Source organism: Nannospalax galili, unplaced genomic scaffold (assembly GCF_000622305.1).
Source record: "Nannospalax galili isolate Female #2095 unplaced genomic scaffold, S.galili_v1.0 scaffold307, whole genome shotgun sequence".
In the NCBI taxonomy this organism is placed as follows: Eukaryota; Metazoa; Chordata; class Mammalia; order Rodentia; family Spalacidae; genus Nannospalax; species Nannospalax galili.
Genome location: NW_008359625.1, coordinates 6,322,399 through 6,339,465, shown reverse-complemented (window position 1 = coordinate 6,339,465; position 17,067 = coordinate 6,322,399). Strand labels below are relative to the sequence as shown.

General features: G+C 37.3%; 1 protein-coding gene across 4 annotated transcripts in view; it reads left to right on the top strand.

Annotated features, from left to right (window-relative positions):
• Braf (B-Raf proto-oncogene, serine/threonine kinase) overlaps positions 1 to 17,067 on the top strand; it is a 153,939-nt gene that overhangs the window by 73,662 nt on the left and 63,210 nt on the right. For 2 of the 4 annotated variants that reach the window (XM_008823521.3, XM_029558871.1), the window contains exons 4-7: positions 10,414 to 10,517; positions 11,499 to 11,601; positions 14,954 to 15,102; positions 16,330 to 16,449. In XM_008823521.3, coding sequence (XP_008821743.1) covers positions 10,414 to 10,517; positions 11,499 to 11,601; positions 14,954 to 15,102; positions 16,330 to 16,449 — 476 coding nt within the window. Of the gene's footprint in view, positions 1 to 10,413; positions 10,527 to 11,498; positions 11,602 to 14,953; positions 15,103 to 16,329; positions 16,450 to 17,067 lie in introns of all 4 variants that reach the window. The other 2 variants (XM_029558872.1, XM_008823523.3) reach the window with 1 other exon arrangement.

The following is a 17,067-nucleotide window of genomic DNA, read 5'->3' as shown; positions in this document are numbered from 1 at the left end:
ACAGGGTGTCATAGTTTGCTTCAGCTGTCAACTTGAAACAAGTCTAGTGTCATTGGAAAAAAGGAACCTCAGCTGAAGAACTGTCCAGATGAGGTTGCCTGTAGCCATGTTTGTGAGGCCTTTTCTTGATTGCTAATTGAATACAGGAGGGCCCAGCCCACTATGGACAGTGCTATCCCTGGACAGGTAGGCCTGGGCTTATAAGAAAGGTAGCTGAGCAAGCCTGGGGAAGCAAGCCAGTAAGGAGCATTCTTCCATGGTTTCTGCTTCAAGCTTTTGCCTTGAGTTCCTGTCTAGGCTTTTCTAGATGATGGACTGACTGTTGTTACCTGTAAGCTAAGGAAATCCTTTCCTCCCTCCCCAAGTTGGTTTTGGTGTTTTAAAGCAAGCTAGGACATGGGAATGAAAATTCTCTTAGTTTCTGCAATTGGGGCCCTAGAAATTGGATTAAGACATCAGCAGGACAAAAGACATATGTTTTATGTGTTACTGACTCGTAAAAAAGAGTGTTCTTTCCCTTCTCCCCTCCCCCTATGGGGGGGGTTCACTCTGTGTCCCAGGCTGGCTTCAGACTCACAGCCTCAGGTCCTGTAGTGCTTGGACTCCAGGCAAGCACCGTCACATCTGCCTGGAGTTCTTTATTAGTATAAAGACATTGGCCCCTTGTCAGACACATGGGGGTTTTTTTGGTTTGGGGTTTGTTTTGTTTTTTTCTTTCTCTTTTTGAGATAGGGTCTCCCTGTAGCCCCAGCTGTCATGGAACTCACTATGTAGACCAGGCTGGCCTTGAACTCACAGAGACCTGCCTGCCTCTGCCTCCCAAGTGCTGGGACTAAAGGCATGTGCCACCATGCCTGGCGGATACATGTTTTTAAATTAATGCTCTCATTCCAGGATTGTCTTCTTAGTCTAATTCCTTTGATGCACTGAAGTTTTTACTTGTGTTCGCTGTACTTTACGAAATCCATTGTCACAGGCTTTTGTTTTAAAAAGCATCACTTCATTATTCTGCATGTGGATATTCAGTTTGCCAGCGTTATTTGATGAAGAGACCATCTTGAAACCCTGTCAGTTTCATCAAAGATCTCTTAGCCACATATATAAGGACTCATTTCTGGGCTTTATGTTAAGTATATGTCAGGATCATCTTGTTTTAGTTGCTGTAGCTTTGTAATAAGTTGTGAATTCAAAAAAAGTGAGAAACTTCCAACATTGTTTTTTTCAAGTTTTCTTTGGCTATTTTGGATCCCCTGAAAACTACCCTAAGTTTAAGAATAAATTTATGTATAACTGGGTGTGGTGGTGCACGCCTGTAGTCCCAGCACTTGGGAGGCAGAGGCAGGTGGATCTCTGTGAATTCAAGGCCAGCCTGGTCTACATAGTGAGTTCCAGGATAGCTGGGGCTACAGGGAAACCCTGTCTCAAAAAAAAAAAAAAAAAAAAAAAAAAGAATAAATTTATGTATCCAGGAAAAACAAAACAAAACACTATTGAGATTTAAAGGGGATTACATTAAATAAAACTGCTGAGCTGTTTTCCAAAATATTATACACTGCCTGCAGTGCTATATGGCAATTTTCCTTCCTCCATACCCTTACCAAAGCTATTTTAGAAGATAGACAATTTTATCTAGTGCCTTAAATTTGCATTTCCTTATTGCCTAATGACAATGAACATGTTTTCATTTGTGTACCTACCATACATATAATTATTTGGTGAGATATCTATTCAGATCTTTTGTCTATTTTGAATTTGAACTGTCCTCTTATTTTTGAGCTCTGATAAGTCTATGCATTCTAGATCTACAGGCTGCATCTCTCTCTCTCTCTCTCTCTTTCACACACACACACACACACACACACACACACACACACACACACACTGCAAAGATTACTAAAGCTGGGATTTGTCTTTTCATTCACTTTAGTGTATTTTTTTTAAGAGCAAAAGCTCTAAACCGTAATTTAATAAGGTACGTTATTGATTGTACTGTTGATGTCACATTGAAGAAATTTTTGTCAAATTCCAGGTCTCCACTATTTTTATAGTTTAAATTTTCATTTATTTATTTACTTTTATGTGTATGAGTATTATGCCTTCATGTAAGTGCACCTGTGTTGTGCAGTGCCTATGGAGGACAAAAGAGGGCATCGAATTCTCTGCAACTGGAGTTTCAGACAGTTGTTATTCACCATGTGCGTACCTGGATTTGAACCCAAGTCTTTTGCAAGAATCAGTGCTCTTAACCACTGAGCCATCTCTCCAGCACCAATAGTTTTAAGTTTAGTTTTTGCTTTTACTTACTTCTTTGTATTGATTTACTCAGTGACTAGAGTACTGCCTAACAGTATATACTCTATACCTGTTCTTGAAAGAATGAGTCCTTGGATTTACCATACCTTGAGATTTGTGAACTACAGATATTCATTTGTATCAGTCCTGATTGTATCTAAGATAAATAAAAGATAAATGGATCATACAGGCCAAGATTGAACGTTTTAAAATCATGCCCTGGGCTGGCAAATGGTTCAATGAGTAAAGATGCTTACTGCCAACCTAGTGACCTGAGTTCAATCCTGAAGTCCCACATGATAGAAGCAGAGAACCAGTTCACAAAATTGCCCTGTGAACTCCACAGGTACATATGTACTCACATGCATACATACACATACAAAAGAAAGAAAGTAAAAATAATAAATAAATAAATAAATAAATAAATAAATAAATAAATAAATGGAATTTTAAAAATAAAATCATGTCCTGGTTGTGCTACACTCAAGAAATGTTTGTGGAATGGAAGAAGGCAAGGAAAGGGTATGTTCTTGTTTTAGCCATTGGGGGGGGGCACTAAAAGTAGAAGAAACTTTTAACCCTTTCACCAGTACAAATAAGTATCTTTAATGAAGTAAGTTGATAATAAGTGATATTAAATATAGTAAATACAGCCCCAGGGAATATCCTATATTTTGGGCCATAGCAAAATAGAAACCTAAGATGTACAAGTGATGAAAAAGTGATTGCTATTTTTTAGGCGGGAGGAATATTTTTGCACAGGGGTTTACAGATCATAAGCGTGCTCTCACGTGTTATCATTTGATCTCGTAGCCAGTTTGTGAGATAGAGTGCTGTTTGGAGTAGTGTGGAACCCCGGACAGATGGGATTCCTCAGAAGTTGTAAGCCTTTCCAACAGTGAAAGGGCTTCTCTGTTCCTAGATAAGTCTCTTCCCCTTGGAGTACTGAAATAATTGATTAACCTTGGTTTTTGTTTTGATTTGATTGGGCCACAATCAAAGATGTCACCTTTGTAAGTCCTGACGGCCCTGGTTCTTTCCAGTTTAAATTCAACTTGCCTAAGAAGTGCACTTAATTCTAAAAATTGCTTTTACTTTATGAGGTGTTTTGTTGCATAGGGAGCCTCTTCTTCGATAAGACTATGTTGTAAGAATATTATATCAATTTTTTTCCCTTGGAAACAATGTGATTGGTATAACAGACCTGAAAAAAAGACTCAATGTTAAGATTATCATAAAAATCAGGAACCAGCTATATATTTAAAGCTGTTTTCAAAATGTACATACCGATTTGCATGTATATTCAATGCCAGTTTATACCAGATCTGACTGTATCATGAAGTTTACTTATACCATCTGTTCACCTTTGTGCCTTTCTAGGCATAGCACGTGTTTATAATCCCAGCACTTGGGAGGTAGAGGCAAGAGGATCAGAATTCAGAGAAATCCTTTGGTACATAATGACTCTGAGGTCAAGCTGGGCTACATGAGATCGTGTCTCAAAAAATGTTTTTCCACTAACAAGTTAGGGCACTAGTTCAAATATAGCAATTTTGATTTCCAACTGAATTTTAAAGTTTTAAAAATGGCTTTCCATTATAGATTTTAAACATGTACAAAAGTAATGAATTCTCGTGGATCATTGATCAAAGGCCATTAATACTCATTTTTAAATTTTTTATGTTAGGGGCCTAGAGATGGCTCAGCAGTTAAGAGTATGTTTTGTTGCATAGGGAGCCTCTTCTTCAGGTTCTTGAAAAGAACCCAAGTTCAGTTTCGAGCATGAAACCACCTGTAACTGTAGCTCTAGGGGAAATCCAACCCCTCCGGTCTCCATGAGTACCTACACTCATGTGCACAGACACACATACATAATTTTTAAAAATAAGTCTTTAAGAAAATGATATGTTGCTGCACATGGCGGTGTACGCTTTTAATCCCAGCACTCAGGAGGCAGAGGCAGGTAGATCTCTGTAAGATAAAGCCAGCCTGGCCAACATAGAAAACTCCAAGATAGCTGGGGCTACAGAGACGCTTGTCTCAAAAAATAGAAAGAAAGGGGGGGGAGAGAGAGAGAGAGAGAGAGAGAGAGAGAGAGAGAGAGAGAATATATTAAAGTTTGAACTCATGCATTTTGTTTAGGTATGAATTTTCCTTTGGCAAATAAATATTCAGGTGAGTATGCCAATTCCAGTTCTTTGTTGAGATAGAATTTTTAAAATATTAGAGTTTGAAGGAAAGGCACAAACTTCACTTATTAAGGAAAAAGAAACTTTTTTTTCTTCCTATCCTTAAATTATAACACATTGCCAGGCATGGTGTCGCATGCCTTTAATCCTAGCACTCGGGAGGCAGAGGCAGGCGGATCTCTGTGAGTTCAAGGCCAGCCTGGTCTACATAGTGAGTTCCAGGTCAGCTGGGACTACAGGGAGACCCTGTCTCAAAAAAGACCAAAAAAAAATTATATATATAAAACACAGCCTCCCCTCTTTTTAATTCTTTTCTTTTTATAATTGTAATTCCATTGTGTAGTGATTGTGATTTATTTTGCCATTATCCTGTCTGTGAGCACTCAATCAAGACTTCAGTGAATAAAGTTGCGTATATGTCATTCTTAGGAGTTACAGACATGTCTTTGGGATAAGTTCTGAAAAACAAGTTTGACTAGGTCAAAGAGAAATTTGTGATTTTCATAGAAATTTTAAAATCTTGCATCATTAGTCCACTTAATTGCGCTGCTTCATGATGGTGTTTAATCATGAGATGCTATCCACTTCATACTTACCAATAGAACATGTTGTCAAATAGTAGGGTTCTTGTCAGTTTGATGAATGATGAATATTGTGACAAGTTTGGGCTTGCCTTTCTCTAAGTGAACTTGAACACCTTTTCATGTTCGGAATCTATTTAACTGCCTTTCATGTTCTTTGTCCATTTTTCACTCGAGCTCTTTATGTATCAGGAAGATAATATGCCTGTTATTTGAAGTGCAATTCTGTCTTTCACAGTTTGTGTTTTATCTTTTAACATCACGTATGGTGTATTTGTCTTACCATGCAAAAGGTTTAGATTGATTATAGTTATTCCAGTGCCAAATATTAAAAAGTTTATTTCTGTCTAATGTCAGATGTTGCCTTTTTCTTACTTATTCAAATTTCCTTTATATCTGAGGGTCTATTTTAGTCCTTTCTGTTCTGTTCCATTGTTCTCTCCATCTGTCGCATAAACACCATTACGAAGCAGCAAATAGTATAAAAATTCAGCCTACAGAAGGAGGATAAAGAATTACTGATGATTTTGCCATGGTGATAAAGTACAAAACCAAATTCAACTTGGAATCTGCATATGCAGAGAAACAAGTGAACATAGTCATATTTGAAGTTCCTGAGGGAAATTACAGAGATGGTTGAGGAGAGAGCCAAGGCCATTGATGACCTTTTATGCCACAGTTTGGAATTTGGATTTTGTCCTATATATAATTTTGAGCAAACTAATGAAATAGATGATTATGTTTTAAATTTTTGTTATTTTATGTGTATGGGTGTTTTGCCTGCATGCATGTGTACATGGAGGGCTGAAATGGACAGTAGATCACCTAAAACTGGAGGTTAACTGAAGGTTATTAGCCATCCTCTGTAAGAACAGCCAGCGCTCTTAATCATTGAGCTATCTCTCCAGCCTCGTGATAATGTTTTAGCATGGGTTCAAGGCTAGGTTCAGTTTATCTCTTAGCAGTCTTTATGCTTGTTCTTCAGATTGCATGAACTCTCTAAGAGAGCATCAGAGGCTTTCATCTGATTCTCAGAAGTCTCTGGTTCACGCACATATACATACACCTTCCTATAAAGCTTTCTTTGGTAATAACATAAGATAGAATAGCTTGGGAAGGGTTTGAAAGTAGATAGTGTCACCAGATTGATAGTTTTTGAATTAATGTAGACAAGAGAAGTGACAAGGAAAAAAAGTGTTTCCCTTCAGTTTATTATTTCTGAAAGTTACAGCCAGTTTTCATTATTTGCAGTAGTTCTGTAAATTCACTGTAAACAATGAATTAATGAATACTGGATTATTACTCCTAGGTGAAATATGTACTTATTACATAAATGAGCTAGAGGTGGCTTCTGTATATTGACTCTTAGGTGGTTTTTTCTTCTCAACAGAATAGAACCTATTAGCTTTAAAGTATGCTTGGATCAAGCTATTTTTTTAAAAAATCTTTACATTATTTATTTAGTGGAGGATGATAAACAGATTTTTGGTCATTGGGAGCCTGCCTACTTCAAAAAACTCCACAAAACTGCTTTCCACCCAACATCTGCTAGCCATAGTTTGGAGCTCTTTCATCTGGAGGCTTCCCTGCTGGGCTGTTGAGCAATCTTACCTACACATATAAGCCCTTCCTCTGTGGCTGCTCTACTTTACTTAGCCTCTGTACAATATCATTTGAAGGAAATTTCTCTGCAGGAAAACCTGCAAAAGAATTATCCAAGTAAAACTCATGTGTGCTACTGTCACCTTGTGGTCATGTCTTCATGTCTCAGTTCCCCAGATCCTTTGCACTCAAAATCTGTTTAGGTTCCATTGAACTCTTAGTCCTGTTTCCATCAGTCAGTACATAAATACATAACCTTGTTTTATGTGTGTCTCTGTTTAAATATACTTTATTATATATTATTGACTCAATAACATGAGCTTATGGCTGATCTCACTGTAGTTTATGCATGAAGGGTGTTCCCTAAGGACACAGATTTATATGAAAACTGAAACAAGAAGACAAACTATCACAACCTTAGCAGGAAAGGTACATGAATCAGGTGACAGGGGTTTTTTTTCATTGATAGTCACATGTCCACATGTGATAAGTAATAAAAGTGTTAATTTTGGCCAGACATGGTGGTGCACGCCTGTAGTCCCAGCACTTGAGAGGCAGAGGCAGGTGGATCTTCGTGAGTTCAAGGCCAACCTGGTCTACATAGTGAGTTCCAGGCCATCGGGGGTACAGGGAGACCCTGTTTCAAAAAAACGAAAAAAAAAAAAAAGTTCATTTTGGAATTATAAATTTTAGTGAACAGTCAAATTCACATATATGTTCTCCACAAATGAGGATTACCTATACCAATCTAGTCACTTCTTGGATACTTCTGATGAGCCCACTCTCCCATGACAAACTTTCCTCTTGCTTCATAGTTTTCTTAATTAATTTCTGGGTTTTTTGAGACAGGGTCTCCCTGAAGCCCCATCTGGCCTGGAACTCGCTATATAGACTAAGCTGACCTCAGTCACAGAGATCCACCTGCCTCTGCCTCCAGAATGCAGGGGCTAAAGGCATGTGTCACCATGCCCAGCCATGTTTTTATTTTTATTTTTTACATTTTTTAAAAATATTTTTATGTGTATTGCCTGCACATATATAGTGCAGCTGTGTCATGCAATGCCCACAGAGGTCAGAAGAGGGCATTGGATCACCTGGAACTGGAGTTGGGGCAGTTGTTAGTCACCATTGGATGCTGGGAATCAGACCCAGGCCTTCTGCAAGAGCAGCAAGTACTCTTAACCACTGAACCATCTCTCCAGCCCCTGTTTGTTTGTTTGTTTATTTTTAATTGTTTTAAAGGCAGGATCTTACTATATAGCCCTGGCTGGCCTGGAACTCCTTATATAGTACCAGTCTGGTTTCCAACACAGAAATCTGCCTGCCTTTGCTTCCCAAATACTGGGATTAAACATGTGGCTCTACTAAACTGTGATCATTACTGTTTCTAATCATAGGTCCTAATTAGCTAGGCTTTCGGTTTTATTGTTGTCAATATTGTTGTTTTGAGACGGGGTCTCATTATGTAGTCCTAGCTGACCTGGAACTCACAGAGATCTGCCTGCCTCTGCTTCCCCAGTGTTAGGATTAAAGGCATGAACCAACATGCTTGGCTTTCTGAATTCTCTTTCAATATACTATTTAAATTAATTTGTCTTATCTTCACCTAGATTTCACTCCCAACCCCGATCCCACTCAAAGCATGAAAGTTCTAAAATTTTTTTGAAAATTTTTGAGTTGTCATGTACTTTAAAATGATTGAAGTAAATGAGATAGCTAATTTATATTTTAATATATACCTAAAAATACCCTCTCTTTTTGACGTTTCTCCCATCACAACTGTACTTCCTGTATTTTCACTGCCTCTCTTTAGCCAACACCGAATTTCCCTGGGTAGATGAGTCACAGGAAGAACTAGGCATAGGAATCACTCTCTCTCTCTCGTTCCTTTGCCTTGTCCTTGTTCCCATTGTCATCTGTACTTCTCCCTGTTAACTTTATTCTATAACCAGATTATTTTCTCAGTGTTGTGGGGGATCCAGATTTGTATTCACTTTGCACACTCTTGGAACTACTGTCAACCAAAGTCTATGTTTCAGTTTAGGGAAGAACTCAGATAGTATTTAGGAGGTCATAAATCTAGCCCTGGCCTCAGTTGTTGTCATAAGGAATATAGGTAGCTGATTAATGCCACTTACATCATAGTAAGCCTTGATTGATAGCTTTGGGATTCTAGAGAAGGGCAAGTTCCCAGAGGAAATGGGAATAAGAAATGGAAAATGTGTATGAGTGTTTTGCCTACAAGTACATAAGTGCACCACATGTGTGCATTGCCTTCAGAGCCAGAAGAGGGGTGGGGGGCAGGTAATGCATATGTATATACCTATGAGTGCATGCTCTTGTGGAAGCCAGAGATCGATGGCAGATGTCTTTTTCTGTCAGGCAAACTTTATTTTTGAGGCAAGATCTCTTGGTAAACCTAGATCTTACCCTTTCTGCTAGACTGGCTTGTCAGCAAGCCTCTGGTGTCTGCTTATTTCTATACCCCAGCATTAGACTTACAGATGTGTACTGTCACGCTCAGCTTTTAGTAGTTGCTGGGAATCCAAACTCAGGTCCTCATGCTTGCTGTACATTGCCTACTGAGCCATCTCCCCAGTCCCCTAATACATCTTAAGACAAGTATTTTTCTCTGCTTTGTTTAGAGTCAGTAACATGTCTCTTATTGATCATCAGTGTAACTAAAGCTAACGTAGCTTTTAGCTTTGGTCAAAATTTATTTTATAACTGGATATGATGGCACACACCTGTAATTAATTGAGAGGCTGATGTAGGAAGATTGAGAGTTCTAGACTGGTGTGGGCTACAACAGTTAGACTGTCTCAAAAAACAACATAAAAATTGATTTTACTTTAATTATTGACATCTAAGTATTTCTCAGTAGTGGGAACATTATATTGGTGTATATGCTGTAGTTGGTACTATTATATTTTCTGTATGTGTATAATTTTAATAAAGACAAAAAAATCTTTTTGTTGTTATGTATGAGCAGTTTTTTAATATTTATTGATTCTTTGAGAATTTCATACAATACATTTTGATCAAATTCAGACACCCTTCCCAATCTCCATCCTCACCCTGCCACCTCCCCCTGACTTCATGTCCTCTATTAGTATTTTTCTGTTTTTAAAGGCCTATCAAATCTAATTTGAATTTCCCAAATGCTATTGGGTGTAGGTCTATTCCTTGGGGCTTTGGTCGTCTACCCAGTGTTACAGCCGTAAAGAAAATGATCCTGTCCTAGCAGCTATCAGTTGCCAGTAGACCCTCAGCTAGAGCTGGGGCTTCTGGCCAACCTCCCCCATCCATGCTGGGTTTTTAAGACAAAAAAATCTTATATTGGTAAAATAATAAATACTTAGGTGGAGCTGGAGAGTTGGCTCAGCCGTTAAGAGCACTTGCTGTTCTTCCAGATAACTCGAGCTCAATTCCCAGCACCCACAAGGTGGCTAACAACTATCTGTAACTCCAATTCCGGGGGATCCAGCGCCCTCTTCTGGCTCTGAAGGCATTGCACACATGTGGTGCACTTACGTACTTGTAGGCAAAACACTCATACACATGAAATGAAAATAATAAATACTTGGGCTATAATTTCCTTGTGGGTTACAGGCATGATGTTATATTTGACCTAGTAACTCATAAGATATTTTCAAGGTGGTGTTGCAGAGGTGAATTACTGAGTTTTTTAAGTGATTTAGAAGAAAAACCCTCTTCCCTTTACTTTTTTGCATGTATTTATGCCATAGGTACCTGCAAGATGTGGAGTGACAGTCCGAGACAGTCTAAAGAAAGCACTAATGATGAGAGGCCTCATCCCAGAGTGCTGTGCCGTTTACAGAATTCAGGATGGGTATGGTTTGTATGTGTTGTTTTAATTTTGTTTAAAATATTAGACACGAAGCTTTCTAGGTTTTGGGTTTTTTGGTTCTGTTGTTGTTGTTGTAGCCTTTTTACCCAACAGGAATTGAAAATTCACTTCAGAAAAAAATTATACCAATAATTAAGCCTGAAGAAATCTTGAAGGCCATTGGTAATTTTGTGTAATTTTGTGTGATTACACCATTTATTCTTATGATCAATGGGTTTCCTAGAGTTTCGGGTTTTCATACCTTTTAAACCATTTAGAATATGATTTGTTTGGATAATATGCCTTTCTGCAGTTCCTTATTTTTAATACAAGTTCATGGTTTCACAAAATCAATTCGATATTGAACTATTTCTCTTTCCCAAAATATCTAACATTGTTCTAAGACTGCCAGGGGTTTATTATTTTTTTATATTATTAATTTTTTATATGTATGAGTGTTTTGTACAAGGAGAGCATTGGATCCCTGGAACTGGAGTTAGGGATGGTTGTTAGCCACAATGTGGGTTCTAGGAATTGAACTTGGGTCGTCCTCTACAAGAGCAGCCAGTGCATTTGAACTGCTGAGCCACCTCTCCAGCTCCTAAACTGCCAGATTTCGAATCTATATTTTGAGTCATGTTTTGATGCACATTGTTTTTTTGAATGGATAGGTAAGTCCATATCTGTGATTTTTTTTTTCCCCAATCCCAGGAACAGTTCATTTTCAGCTGTTGTAAGACTTTTCTGAAGTTCACTTGAAGAAAAGAATACATCTCATACATCTCTTTGCCCTCAAGAATAATAGTTTATTTGGGGTACACTTAAAAATTAATTTGTTGCCATTTAACTTTCAATTATGGAAGACCATAGAGCCAAACCTCTCTATTTTTAGTCCCTCATGAACCAGTTTTCATATATTCAGCTTAAGGTATATGAGTATTTGGGATATAGTAATCAAGAACACCTTGTGTCTACATTTTTCAGAGAGAAGAAACCAATTGGCTGGGACACTGATATATCTTGGCTGACTGGGGAAGAGTTACATGTGGAAGTATTGGAGAATGTGCCACTTACCACACACAACTTTGTATGTACCCTTTACATTTTTTTAATTGTCAAAAATGGCCAGTTTCTTTTGAGTGTATTTTTATTAGGGAATACGAAATACATATAAATAATTTTGTGATGAAAATTTACCTAAGTTAAAAATCAGTTCACATCATAGTGGTACATGCCTTTAATCCCAGCACTTGGGAGGCAGAAGCGGGGAATCTCTGTGACTTCAACGCCGTCCTGGTCTACATAGTGAGTTCCAGGCCAGCTGGAACCAAAATAAAAAGAATAAAAAAAAAAGAATAAAATTTACCATGATGCAAAAATCTTTCTAGCAAAAGTATAAGATTCCTTAACATTTTGTGTAGCCAGGTGTGGTGGCGCACACCTTTAATCCCAGCACTTGAGGGGCAGAGGCAGATGGATCTTTGTGAGTTCGAGGCCAGCCTGGTCTACATAGCAAGTTCCGGGACAGCTGGGGCTACAGGGAGACCCTGTCTCAAAAAGACCAAAAAAAAAAAAAAAAGATATTTTTGTGTAGATGAATAAATAATCATGTAGTCTTCTAAACATTTTTCTATATGTACAGAAGCATACCTGTAAGCCCAAAGTTTCCTCTTTTCTTGTTTTCTTCATTTCTTCCCATTTTCTTTTCTTAAATGAAGAAGCAGAGTCATGTTGTGTGATACTTTTCACATTTATGTTTAATTCAACAGGACTTGTGGGCTTCATTCTCTGCCAGTATACCTAGCTTCCTAATAGCCCATGGGAACAGAAATTGGGTGTCTTTATTCCCTTATTAATATAGATTTGTATTTTTATATTTAGAAAAAAAATTACATATATAGCTAAACAGAGTCTGCATATATCTTGACACACATAAATGTGTTTGAACAATAAGATAATGAAATTGAAGAGTAGAATAATTGAGTTGAACTCTGCTTGAAACTTTTTCTTGAAATTTTTTACATTTGGTAGAACTTAGCATAAGCTAAGTGTCACCAGCATGTAACATCCCCCTGAACCTTCTGATTTACTCCACATCTTTAAACAGTTCCAACTTCAGATTGAGCAACAGCTGTGGCCCAGAAGAAATACAGATCTCCTTAGACCTACCTTTATTGACAAAGGTACCCTTACAGATACATGGTTTATTTACAATTCATACTCAGGTGCATAGCCACATTTTTTTTCCTTTTTGGGGGGCTTTTTTCTTTTGGGGGGTCTTTTTGAGACAGGGTCTCCTATAGCCCCAGCTGGCCTGGAACTCACTATGTAGACCAGGCTGACCTCAAACTCACAGAGGTCTGCCTGCCTCTGCCTCCCAAGTGCTGGGATCAAAGGCATGTGCCACCATGCTTTCAGATGGGATTTTGAATGCCTGTAATCCCAGTATTAAGAGGTAGAAGCAAGAAGAATAGTCAAAAGTTCAAGGCTAACCTCTGCCTCATACATGTGGGCAGAAAGAGAAAGAAAAAGTAGTTTGGATTTTAAAATTAAGTGTATAAAAGCATTTACATGAAATAGAACATAATATAAAATTCTAAGGTATGTTATGTTTAAGGTGAGTAGTGCTGCTGTATGAATGCAGAGAGACGCTGGGCCGCGATGGGCATATATTTATTGCTGCTGATTGTGATAGAAAATTGAAAAACAGATGATTGAGAGTATGCAACAAATAATGAAAAGAAAGTCATCCATGCTGTGAGCATTTGAAATAGCCATTGTTAAAGAATTTGGTCTTTGACACATATTTTCTGCTTATTACTTACCAGAACTAACCATTTTATATAATTTCTCATTTGGTAACATAGAGTCTGCTGAGCGCAGTTCAGTTTCTTTGATCTATGTTGTATATCATTTGCCTTAGAAATATTGTCACTATGTAACCTAGGCTAACCTTGAACTCACAAATCTCCTGCCTTAGTTTCCCCTGTTAAAATCAGGCATGTGACAGCATTCCTGGCCAAAATGGAATTTTCCTATCTTGCCTTTTAAGTTTCACACAGAAAATATTCACAACTAGGCAATGTGGCACACATATATAATTTCAGCATTCATGGTCTCAAGTTTGAGTTCAGCCTGAGTTACATAGTGTAACCATTTCTCAAAACAAAACAAAAATAGAAGTAAATAAATGAGAAGTTCACAACTAGGTGACCAGAATATTCTAATCCGCCAACAAATTTTTTTAGTTTGTTACAAATAGTTTTTATTGTGTGTTAGATGATTTTCCTGTCCCTTATCCTAATTATTACTCTTCTGATTTTCATATAATTATGTACTAGTTTTAGCTTTTATAAATTAATACATGTGTATGATTTTAAAAATGGTAGAGAGGTGTCTAATGAATAATTATCTATTGTCATTTTGTTTGCTAGTCTCTAGTGCTGATTATATCCTAGTATTGTTTCCATTGCTGTGCATTAATTATGGTAACTTGGATAAATCATTACTCTTCTGTTTACCATTTTACATGTCTTTTAGTCTGTGTGGAGTTTTCTGTCTGGCGAGTTAAAGGATTATTATTGTGTTATCTGTAGTGTAGCCAGCACTTCTCTCCCAAATTGTGACTCTGGTTCAGCTATGTATTTAATTTGTATTTTATACTCTTTTTAGATTAATAAAGACCCCCAACCTATAGAAATCACTTTTGGATAGTTTTTGGAAGAAAGTATAATTTCAAACAAGTTAACTGTCTGGAAACTACAGATGAGAGATTCTGAGATTTTTGTTGTTGTTGTGTTAGATTGTTTTAACTATGCTGAGGATTGAACCTAGGACTACAAGCATGCCAGGCAAGCACTCTGCCAGTGAGCTATATCCCCAGCCCAACCTGTCACGTGTTTTTATAAATTATGTTTGTATTCTTTCTCCCTCCCTCTCTTCTTCTGTCCTTCCAGCTCCTTTCCTTTCCTCCTTTGACCTCTCCAGAAGAAATCACTGATCATTTTTAATAATTTCTGTCTTAAGCTCTTGGGGTAATTATTTATATGTTACTTAATAACTTTTCTTTCTTTACCAACTTTAGACTCTGTATAGTAATTAAATTTTACCTTTTCCCTTCCTTTTGCTCAGTCTCTTTTTACTTCTGCTTTTTGTGTATTGTCAAGCTTGAAATCAGTTATTGTTCTCTTATTTGTTGTCTTCTTGATTCCTGAGTTTATAAGCTTGATATTGGGATGAGCTATATATATCCATATACTCACACACACCATCTAGTATGGCAAATCCCTTGGTTTTCATTATTGTTTTGGTATGTGACTTTTTATTTTATACCATAAATATATTAAAACTTTGTTATTTTAAATAAGAGAATTGATATGTTAATTTATAAAAAGAGCCTTGCAAGTTTTTTAAATCGTCTATGATTTTTCACTTTGCAGGTACGGAAAACGTTTTTCACCTTAGCATTTTGTGACTTTTGTCGAAAGCTGCTTTTCCAGGGTTTCCGCTGTCAAACATGTGGTTATAAGTTTCACCAACGTTGTAGTACAGAGGTTCCACTGATGTGTGTTAATTATGACCAGCTTGAGTAAGTAATCCAAAAAGAACCTCTCTGCTACCATTTTCATAGTGTGAAGCTAGTATACCTTGAAAGTTAATGAAGACTGTTCTGTCCAATGTAGTTGTTAGAAAATTTTTAAAAATATGATCAAAAGCAACAGTTTAGGCAGCACTTTTTTCCCAAATTCTTGCTCAACTACACATTTAATTTACATTTTATATTCTCTTTTAAATCACGGCCGCTAATCCTTAGAAATCACTTTTGTATAGTTTTGTGGAGGAGATAGAATATTTCAGTTAAGTTACTATTATATTTTTGAACCCCAGATGAAGGAATCTGATTCTGTTAGCCATTTTGTTAATGATTAGTTTATATTATATATTATTATTCCCTCACCCATGTCTCCCTCCACCCCCACCCCTTCACCTTTAGCCCTCCCCCTTCAGTTTATTTAAGAGTAAGATGTAGCTGGGCATGGTGGCACATGCCTTTAGTCCCAGCACTCAGGAGGCAGAGGCAGGAGGGTCTCTGTGAGTTCAAGGCCAGCTGGTTCTACAGGGAGACCCTGTCTCCAAACAAACAAACAAAGAATAAGATATAAAGCCGGAGATGGTAGTGCACACCTTTAATCCCACCACTTGGGAGGCAGAGGCAAGTCGCCAGCCTGGTCTACATAATGAGTTCCAGTACAGCTGGGACTACTAAGAGACCAGGTCTCAAAAAAATAAAAAAATAAATAAATAAATAAAAGAATAAGATATAAAGAACACAATTTATTCCTTTCTAAAATTTTTTTACTCTATTCCATAGTTTTTCTAATAAATCAGATCTTAATTTTTCTTATCACATGAGCAAATGGAATTTAACTCCTAAGTAAATTCTAATGATATAATCTAAGTGGCTGGGCATAATGGTGCACACCTTTAATCCCAGTACCCCAGAAGCAGAGGCAAGTAGATCTCTGAACTGGAGGCTAACCTGATCTAATCATGAAGCATGATTTTTTTTCCCCTTTTAATATATAGTGACTGAAAAGAACAATTTTATTAGATTCTGGGCTTGTCTTTAGAAGTACAGTGCAACTTTTTAAATAAGCCTTTAGACAAAAATGTACCTAATTGAATTTTAATGATTATTTCTGAAAATGGAGCTTGATTCTGTATTTTTCCATTAACTCTGTATTCTCATGTACTGAAGCTTCTGGGTTTTGCACAAGTTAGGTTTGTTTTGTCTTGTTTTGTTTTTGCCTCACAGTTTGCTGTTTGTCTCCAAGTTCTTTGAGCATCACCCAATACCACAGGAAGAGGCCTCCTTAGCAGAGACTGCCCTTACATCTGGATCATCCCCTTCTGCACCCCCCTCAGACTCTATTGGGTATGGCTTGACTCCTACTATTTAGTGGCATGCTATTTGAACTGCCTTCCTTTGGATCTTTTGATTAATTGCAAACCTTTCCCAACACTGAGACTGTTAAAGATGTTTTCAAATAATGTATTTTATCACATCATTCAGGCATTTATATACACTTGGTATAGAATGGGATTAAAGCTGGCTTAGACAAATTGAAGATCAGTCCTGAAAAAAAAAAATCAACATATAGTCAACTCCTGCCTTACAGTCATCATTTTATTAAGTAATATTACAGAAATATATGGCTTCCACTTATAAAAACAGCATTAACACATGATTTGATGACAGATGATTTATTTTAACTAATTAATTTGTTTTTGGTCTTTTTGAGACAGAGTCTCCCTGTAGTTCTAAATGGTCTGGAACTCTCTGTGTAGACCAGGCTAGCCTTGAACTCATAGAGATCCACCTGCCTCTGCCTCCAGAGTGCTGAGACTAAAGGCGTGAGCCACCATGCCCAGCAACAGATCATTTCTTTTTTTTTTTTTTTTTTTTTTTTTTTTTTTTTAAAGGGGGTTTTGGGTCCTCTAACACCCCCCCCCCCCCCCAGAGGTAACTCTAAGATCTTTTAAGGATTAAATA